This window comes from Vipera ursinii, assembly GCF_947247035.1.
Source record: "Vipera ursinii genome assembly, chromosome: Z".
NCBI classification, from domain to species: Eukaryota; Metazoa; Chordata; class Lepidosauria; order Squamata; family Viperidae; genus Vipera; species Vipera ursinii.
In genome coordinates, this window is record NC_139517.1 from 91,199,547 (window position 1) to 91,209,647 (window position 10,101).

Consider the following 10,101-nt stretch of genomic DNA (forward strand, 5'->3'; position numbering starts at 1 on the left):
ATGCTCACCATTTTAAAATTGGTCTTGAACTGACTGGAAGGTAACATTGAAAGTTTAGTATCCTGATTCTATGCTGTACAGGTAGTCTTTTACTTAAGAGCAGTCACTTAGCTATTGTTCATAATTGCAGACTTCCTCATGGCCATTTAATAACCTGATTTTGAAATTCTGATGACCATTCCTCTCCCACAGTCATGTGGTTGCATTTTCATTGGTAAAATTGATTATATAGTTTGAAAATTGACTTCATTGCATTGAAAATTGATTAGAACATTTTGTTGATAAGTTAAATAGTAAAGGGCACTGTTGGTAGAAATTGTTTTTCACCTAATTTCTCAAATATTAATGAAATAAAAAAGGTGGATTGCAAAACTAATAAACTTTTTCAGTTCTTTAAGGAGGGAAGGATCAGCTATCCTACTCATAAACACCCGTCTCCGATAATCAGCCATGTCTTAGTAGAGAAGTGGAACATCCACATAGATCATGCTCAGCATTTTTTGAAGGTGCACTCTTGGCTGCCCAATCTTAGTTTCTAAGATATAAAAGTTAATTTTTGTTTTATTTAGATTTTTAAAATTCTGTCTTTATTATTTTTATAAAAAACTCAAGATGGCAAACATACCTAATACTCTTTCCTTCTACTGTTTTCTCCATAACACCTTAGTGAGGTGGATTGAGCTGAAAGAGAGTCACTGGCCCAGAGTTACCCACCTTTTCATTTTTACATTGGGACTAGAATTCACAGTCTACTGGTTTCTAGCCTGGTGTGCCTTAACAATCAGACAAAACTGGCTCTCAGAGCAATAGAATTCTCAATAGAAGAGGCCTGGATAGATGCCAGGAAGTAACTGTCTTAAATATCAAGGAGTTATTTAAGATAAATATGAAGTGGTAAGTTGCACTTTTGGCTTCTGTCTTCATAGACATTGATAAGATGTGATACCCAGTGATTGGGTTTAGGTATTATAATCCCCCTTTTTAACAAAGGTACAAAAAATAAGCTTGAGAGTTCAGTCCAATCAATGTGTTGAGCATTACGAGCAAACTCTGTGCCAGGCACTCTGCATGGAACTTTCAGAATACCAAATGTGTCAGTTTTAGATGAAGAGCAAATAGTGTTCAGGGTGTTCCCAATAGATTAGCAAGATTGTGAAAAATACTAATAAACGAATAGAACTTAGTGTTGGCATCCTCTCTTTGTGATGCATTCTTGGATTTTAGAAATGCTTTTGATGTACAGCTAATTCTTGATTCACAGCCACAATTGACCCCAACATTTCTGTTAATAAACAAAGCAGTGTTTAAAAAAAATTTCTCTCCATTTTATGACCATTTTGTCACAATTGTTAAGCAAATCATTGTACTTATTAAGTGAATCATGCGGTCTTAAAGTGAACCTGGCATCCCCATTGACATTGCTTTCTAGAAATTGGTTGGAAAGGTCAAAAATGGTGATCACATGACCCTGGGACAGTGAAACTGTCATAAATATATGCCAGTTGCCAAGTTGTAAGTGTGAGAACTAGTCATAAGTTACTTTTTTCAGTGCTGTTATAACTTTGAATGGTTACTAAACAGATAGTTGTAAGTTGAGGAGACAGAGACAGATTTGGGGACAAACAGATATACTGACGTTGATAAATGGCTTTTCCATTTATCAACACATTAGCACCTGTGTAAGGGTTAGATGCAATCTGAATGGGACAGATTACAATACCAATGGAAAAAGATTGTAAGACAAGATTATATTTTAGCATTTTACTTTTCAATCTTAGTTCAAACTCTGGAGACAGTAGAGCACCACCACTTAAAGTAGCTGATTTAAACTTCCCAGTATTATTGTGTGCAATTGTAGTGTTGCTCTCAATGTTTTTCATTTTAGGAAGGATTTGAGGGCATAAGCCTATCATTTTAGTGAATAACGCTTAGAGGTAAATTATCAAAAGAGTGCCATAAAGGCAAAATCAGCTTTTGTATGATACAGAAGTGGGCCCTTATTGTAATTACAGAGTGCTGCAATCTAGATTTCTCACAGCAATTTGGGATTTCTCAAATATGTGCATCAAAGAAAACTTCATGATTAGTGTCTTGAATGCTGAAAGTTGAGAACAAAGCCTGGCTTACATTTAGCAAGTATTGGCCAAAAATAATTTGGTCTGGGTTAATCTAATTTTCCATCTAAAGTTAAATCTGTATTCTATGGCCTTTCCTGGTGCTACGAGTAAGCATCAATATCTGTAAGGCAATAATGTGAGGATAATAGTTTTCATCAACATGTTGCCTTCTTATGTGATGGATTCTGAAATTGAGTCATTTGCATAGAGGAAACCTGTTTTGTATCTTCTGTTTGACATTACATAAACAAAGGAGAGTACTAATAAAAGCACATTTTGATATATTAGAGTTCTGCAGGCAGATATAGTCATATTCAACAGTGTCTTTGCCCTTGTGGCTCATGAAAATGTTTCCATGTGTTTTTATATTGCAATTTTTATAGACATAGTTTAAGTGCATAATTCCAATTCTATAAAAATTCCCAGGCTTTTCAGGCCTGTGTTTATTGTTTTATATTTGTATCAGATAATTGAAGCATGTTTTTTTTCTTTTTTTAACTTTCAAGTCTGTTTTGACTCTTTGCAATTGTCTGGACAAATTCATGCAGTTTTCTTGACAACCTTTTCAGAAACAATTTGCCATTGCTTTCTTCCTAAGGCTGAGAGAACATACGGTAACTGATTTAAAGCTACCTGGTGGCTTCACCTATGTCTAAAGAGACTGGATTCATGTTTCAGAGTGCAATGAGCATGAACACAGCAGGTGTCTGCAACTTAAAATTATTTTTCCCAATGCCCTAAAGACAGTTGTAGATCAGTATTGTGTTCATATCATTGTTTTGTATAGTTCAGAGCACATTTTTGTCTTCAAAATAGAGGCTTTGCACAGCCCTACTGTATATATCTGCAATATTAGATTAATTGGAAGTCATAAATATTCCATGCTACAGAGAACAGCAATTTTTAGCAGGATCATTGGGAGCTAAGAGGAAGTCTAACTAGTGAGAAACCAACAGTCTATTTCTACTAGATTGTTCATCAAATAATTGGCAGAAAATGTTTTTCTGGACTTCGTGCAGACACACATTCCCATCCTATAGTCCAAAACACTGCTTCATTATTTTTCTTAGTTTCAAGGATTTCAGTTACTGAAAGAATGATTGTACAGAGGAAATAAATTGTCATGGGGGGAAAAATGTACACTGGCTTAAAAAAAACCAAGATGAGAAAATGTAATCATTAATGGGATTTGGCAAATGTTTTCTGATTGAAGTCTTTAATCATCTGAACTAAAGCAGTAATTGTGAACAGATGGAAGTCAAATAACTACCTCTTGATTTTTGTCATATCTGATGCAATTCTTGATATATGATAAATATTGTTTCAATTCAAAATCCAATGTTAACGTGACAATCTCACACACATTTTATTTAATTATTGTTATTTTCTTTAGGTAGCTAATGCAATAAAAGCTTCATTGCCTCAAGGTGCCATAAAATCTAACAAAGAAGGTACTAAATGTATTCAGGTTGAAATTACTCCTACAGCATCGAGGATATCAAGAAATGCTGTGACCAGCATGTCTATTCGGGGCCATAGATGGAAAAGACATGGTAAGAACTTTGGTTCTGAAAATATTAGTTATGCCATAACAAAAAATGGATGTTCCAAAACTGATATACCATGATTATCTAAAAATTGATATTATTTATACTAATAAGAGATCCCATACATACTAGTATAAAAAGATTAATTAATTTTAATGATATTTTATTTCTCTAATAAAAAGAGGTTTTATGTCATCCTCGGTTTTCATTAGCATAAGGAACCAGGCAATGCTTATTTTACAGTTCACTATACATTATTTGTTGTCAATTAATGTTATACATTATATTAAAATTCTGGTTTAATATGTTCATTGCACTTTTGAGCCCTCAATGCCTCATATCTAGAATTTGATCATTAGTAGGTATTTTAGCATGAAATGCTGTATCTTCATAAAATGTCAAATAGTATATTGTTTTCTAGAGAAAAAGGATAACTTAAAATGCCTTGTTTACCTAAAACACTATTCAGTTATAATTATTATAATTACATTGCCAAATTGTAATAATTTTTACTTTTATTATAATAACAGTCTAGTACTAGCACTATGTAAGTAGTTTGGATAAGATATACTGCATACGTTCATCAGCCTCCCCAGAGTGTAAACTATTTTGCTTTCATTACTTAAACAGCATAATTAAAATTGTTATCAATATTTTGATTGCTAAAACAGATTTTTAGCATCTCCTCTACTTCTATTGGACCATAAGACTTTCTCTAATTCTCTATTACATCATATTTTCAAATATATCATTGTTTCAAAGTAATTATTAACATGGTTGATTAATCATGTTATTCTTCTTAACCCAACATAAATTCCCTCAATTTTTTTTATTACAGCAGTGTTTATATATGTATACTGCCATTAATGAAAGTTTTATACTGATTATTGTGCAGTGCTTTTGTTCTTCATGTACTATGTCTTGTATGTTACAAATATAGCAAACATAGCTGGAACTGCTAAGGTTATTTCTGTCTTTTGATATACATTCAGCGCTAGAGAATGGATTCATAGGCCCAGTAATGATTTTGTGGCTTTTAAGGTTGGATGCAGAATAGTTCATAATAGTAAATAAAGGTGTTAGTTTTTTTTGAACACAAAGAAGATATAATTTTCTAAACAAACTACAGCAGAGTCCTTTTCCTATATTTTTTATCACTGATAGGGCTAGTTGCTGTTTCTCTTTGATTTCCTGTTAGAACGTATAATGGAAATACTGATTTATTGCTTAAACTTAATAATTAACCTGTTCTTTTTTTGTTCAGCTAATGTAGTTTCCAATATTTTATATAAATATAAATATATTGGTAGTCCAGAAAAGATACATATCTTGCACTTTTCAGACACTACTTTTCAATGTTACCTTTCTGCAGGAGTCATGCTTGATGATACAGGTGCTGAAGTTCAAGAGGCAATGGTTAGGACAAGTGTGTGCTGCAGCAGATAACAAACAATAAGGCATGAGCCTTGATAATATTAGTAAAGCAACTGACTACAATAAAGATGAACAGTTATTCTATTAAGAAGAAGGATAATTTGCAAGGTATGCAAGCATTGCTGCAGATCCTTAATTATCCAATATATTTGATGCTTTTCCCTTCAGGAAAAGAATTTCATAATGCGATGAAATGAAGTACCATTTTGGCTCCTGATGGAGAATCTGGGGCTATTTTATAGATCAATTTTCTATGAAACTACTTTGATTTGTTACAAATACATGTAAGAGCTTCTACATACTTCTAATTACTTCTGCTGGAAAGGAGCTTGCATCCAACAGGTTATTATTAGAACCTGGCTTGTTAGGAGAACAAGTTTAGAGTTTTAGCTGGGGTAAACAAATATTGACTTGTTCAGTGTTCTGCTGGCAGAACAATAGCGGGAACAATAGAAAAATGTGCACCAGGATATTTGTTTTATTATTGTATGACTAAATTTTGAATACTATAAGTATCTGTGATATGTGAACCAAATATGAAAGGAAATGTAGACATCTTTTTAAAATGTTGGTTTATAATTCAGAAGAAAGTAACATTTTGCTTCAAGATGAACTATTTTAAAAGAGATGTACTTTCATGTTTAGATTTGTTTTGACTATATTTAGTACAGTCATTTATTTATTAATTTGAAAAGGGTGGCATATTCTTGGTTTTTCAATGTTGTTCTCTCAGCTTTTGAAGTTGATTAGAACTTTGAATTATATCTCTCTTAAGATCTGACTAAATAGACCTGATCACCACTGTTGCAGCTTAATCTACTATGCAATTGTGGAACTATTCACTGAGATCCAGACAAAATGCCAAGAAGCATCTTTATGAAAATTTATTTATTTATTTATTTAATTGGATTTGTATACCGCCCTTTCCCGAAGGACTCAGGGCGGTTAACAGGGTAATTAAAACAAGAAATACAAAAATTAAAAACAATTAAAAAGATTATAACAGTCCCTGAAAAAGTAAAAAACCCCAATTAAAATTAGAATTAAAATTCTCAGCCTGGGCCAGAGAGCTCGAAGAGCCAGGTCTTCAGGTCCCGGTGGAATGAACGGAGGTCGGGGGCAGTCCTCAGCTCCATGGGCAGCTGGTTCCAGAGGGCAGGCGCACCCATTGAGAAGGCCCTCCCCCTGGGTGTTACCCGCCAGCAATCTTTTACCGCCTGCACCCTGAGAAGACCCTCCCTGTGGGAGCGCACTGGACGAAGGGAACTTGATGCTGGCAGCAGGTGTTCCCTCAGATATCCCTTGTGGATATGACCTTGTGGAGAAATTATGTTTTAAGAAAATGGTATAGTTTTCTGCTGTTTTCAGAAACATGTTTTATGCTCTGTCTTGTTCAGAAGCATTGATTTCTACTGATTATTTTTCAGTCAACTGGTTACATATAGGTCTATTTCAGAATTAGAATACTTGATATAGTGTTTATTTTTCCTTCTGGACTATAATAGAATAATAGAATCTCTAGGAGGCTTAATTCTTTTTGTATATATAGTAAGTGTGGCTGAACATTCACTTTATTATAAGATAAATTAATGCACATGTTAGTAAGGACAAAATTAAACAGAACTTCAATTATCTAAAATTGATGCGTTGCCATTAAACTATGGTACTGTGATACAAAGTAAAGTTTGCAAGATGTGGAAATCAGACAACAGAACCTAGATCATAAAAGTGTAGACTAATAATTTTTTGTGATAAACAGTGGAAATACTGATTGGAATCATTAATCCCTCTTAAAAATGGTAGGTAATTTAGTCAGTATTAATGTTAAAGCAAAGAAATGAAAGAAAATTAAAAGAAAATTTGGAATTGCTTTCTTATTCATTATTTAATTCCAGTGGAACAGAGAATGAATCAATGTGTGATATATGCATCATAGGGAGAAAAACAAATTAAATATAAACACCATCTGTAAGTTAAATGCTATAATTAAAAAAACAGGTAGATAATATTTTCCTTCAGACGGTTTTTAAATTTTATTTCCAATGTGCAGCTTCAGCTATTTTGTAAATTATGGCTTATGCAGAATGCCTGAATTAGTACATGTACTGTATGTGACCTCACCATTGTTTTAAAGCAATTTTCACTTTGTGTGACATAGTTCAGTCATAGAAGAAGAAAAACATCTTTCCTGTCAATTTCATAACATTCTGCGAAAAAGAACGGAATTGAGAATTTGCAACAGAAAACCACAACCCGTTACAGGTAGACTTTTGTTCAGAGATAAACCAGGCTTTAATAGTGGTTGGAGAGTGCAGGGAGGAAAGAGGGAATCAAAAGGGAGAAAGGCACCCAGGATGATTAGGCATTTGGAATGCTGTGTATCCATGTTTGGAGCGCAATGTTGCAATGTTGGTGCGCTTCAGGTTCTATCATCATTAAATAGTGCTTTCTTGTGGGATAAGAGGTCCAGAGAGTAATAGCTTTGTTGTTTTTCAAAAAATCCTTGAAGACCTGCCTTTTTGTTCAGGTTTGGGCTATGATGGTGTATACTTGTTATATTTATATAAATAAATAAATGTTAATAGGCAGACAAAGAGCCTGATGTGCTATGCACTATATAACTTTTATTAAAATAGCACCATAGCTAAAGTTTGTGGGCATGGGACTTCTAGTCAAAACTAGCTTAGAAACCTGGTGCAATACAGTATGTTAAAAGCACTTTTTATTTTCCAGTGGGCCTATTCTTATTGAAAGGCAATTGGTTATCAAAAGGGGATGCTTTGGAGATGTCTGTTCTTATTTAATCAGCTAATTCCAGATTTGTAAAGATCTTCTGAAAAGTTCTTTATTCTTTTAACTGAATTCTGTAATAATATGTTAAATCATTATTTTTCCATTTGATAGGGTACTTTGTAAAAATGCTTATGATGACTCAATACTTTTCACTTCCCTTTTCCTTTTAAAAGTGGTTTTGACTGTGTTTATATAGCGTCTAAGAATACTTTTTTTTGTTTGGCAGAGCATTCCATTTTTAAAAAGATTTATGTTCTTGCTATAGCTTTCAGTTTATTAGAGATTGCTTTGTTCCAAACTTTAGCCAAACTCACTGCCCCATTTATTCCTCAGCTGATTCAGTGAAACCATCCTATATACTCAACTATCTTTTATACTCTTGATTTTTTACTTTTTTTCTTCTTCCCATGTCCTTGTATTTTATATGACATAGAAATCAATAAATCAAAAGTACTTTTAAATGTTCATACATTTATTAGGGATGCACATTTGATTTTGTACCTTCATAAAGAGAAACAAAATCCTTCTAAAGTAATTTGAATTGAGTTGGAAATGCGATGCTTTGCGCTATGAAGCAATGTACAGAGGGCATTTGCAAAAAGAAAAAAACAATGACTCTGTGCCCACTACATTTAATTTTTATTTCATGTGAAAACCTTTGAGAGAAGAGAAGCAAGAAGGAAAGAGTAATAGAGTTTTTCTTATAATATAATCTCTTTTATATTCTTTTTGTAGTAATCCATTTTGCCCCAAAACAAAACAAACTAAAGGCTCCATTCTAAACCTCTTTAAAGAAGTGAAAGAATGCTATTCTCCAAAATTCGGTCACCTATAAAATTGGATAGATTTCATACCCTCAGTAGTGTCTATGGCTGTATATTTTTCTGTGAAAAGCTACAGCTATGTGTAGTTTTCCAGGGTAGTTACAGAAAGTATGGGGATTTGATGAACTGGTCTATTTCCTGAATTGCTAAATCAGATCAAATCCAAATATCAGTCAGTGCTTATCACTTATTCTGAATATTTCAATTCAGTACATAAATATAGAACTGTGAAGTCATTGTGTGCTTAAGGTATCAGTCATCAAACACTTCAAAGCAAGTGATTGTGAGTTGTAGATGCAAAATACATAGTCTTCATGAATTAGGGCAATTGTAATAAATGTATCTCGCTATTTATATTTCTTTTTCAATAGTACAATATTTCTATAAATCAAACTCAAGAACTTAGAGATCCATAAAGAAAAATATTCTAATATGTAATATGTGTCCCAAAGACCTATTATTTACAATATTTTATAAATTTTTATTGCTATTGGAAATTGTGCTATCATTAGTTAAGTTACTGTGCAGATTTTATAATACAAGGACATGACTGTTAGAAACGATTTTTTTAGAATTCATTGAATAAAAACAAAGTATTTTGTAAACTATTGTAACATTAGTTTGATTTAAAGCATTTGTTCAATCTGCATTTTATTTTATACATTTATTTGACATAGAAATAGAAAGGTAAAAGCAATATGTGATATAAAGTATGCAGCATTCACACTTTAGTTTTAATAAAGCCTTATTTGTCTTCCTTACTTCCCAGAGTATATACAGGCAATCCACAAAGAAAGTCTGGAAAATGGGAAGATTGAGTGCATTGTCTCCTCTCTGCTGTATGCTACTAGTGATAACAAGATAAATGATATGGATATTGGTCCTTGTGAGGAAGCATCACATTATGTAGTAGAACAGACAGCAAGAAAGGGAGTTTTATTATCTGTTGGAATTCAGAAAGATAGAAATCCTTGAATTTTCAAAAATAATATTTTCTTTTATAATTTGAATCTGCATATTTTAGAAAATTGTCCTACTGTAATAGTGTAAAACTAATTCAGAAGCAATGTTGAACATAACAAAATCACTGGTTTGAGTCTGAGATACTAATGTATATTTAACCAAGTAAAATATTCCTTATACTGTTAATGGATATATTTAAAAAGTAACTGTATAGTAAAAGTTAATGTATTTATATATTGAGTTCCTTTAGTATGTAGCAGGTACTTTTTTCAGTTGAGCTTGGCTCCAAAGAGTTCATTTTAAATTTTATAAATCAATTACATCTGTTTACTGCAACCTATCTATATTCCATCCCATTTACAGAAACATTGTATGGCTTATAGTAGACATGTCAAACTCACGATGTCACATGACGTCGCGCAA

At 32.7% G+C, this 10,101-nt stretch overlaps 1 protein-coding gene across 1 annotated transcript in view; it reads left to right on the top strand.

Annotated features, from left to right (window-relative positions):
* Positions 1–10,101, top strand: part of HYCC1 (hyccin PI4KA lipid kinase complex subunit 1) — a 49,864-nt gene that overhangs the window by 34,922 nt on the left and 4,841 nt on the right. The window contains exon 10 of the mRNA XM_083376354.1: positions 3,511–3,670. Within this exon, the coding sequence (XP_083232480.1) occupies positions 3,511–3,670 (160 nt within the window). The remainder of the gene's footprint in view (positions 1–3,510; positions 3,671–10,101) is intronic.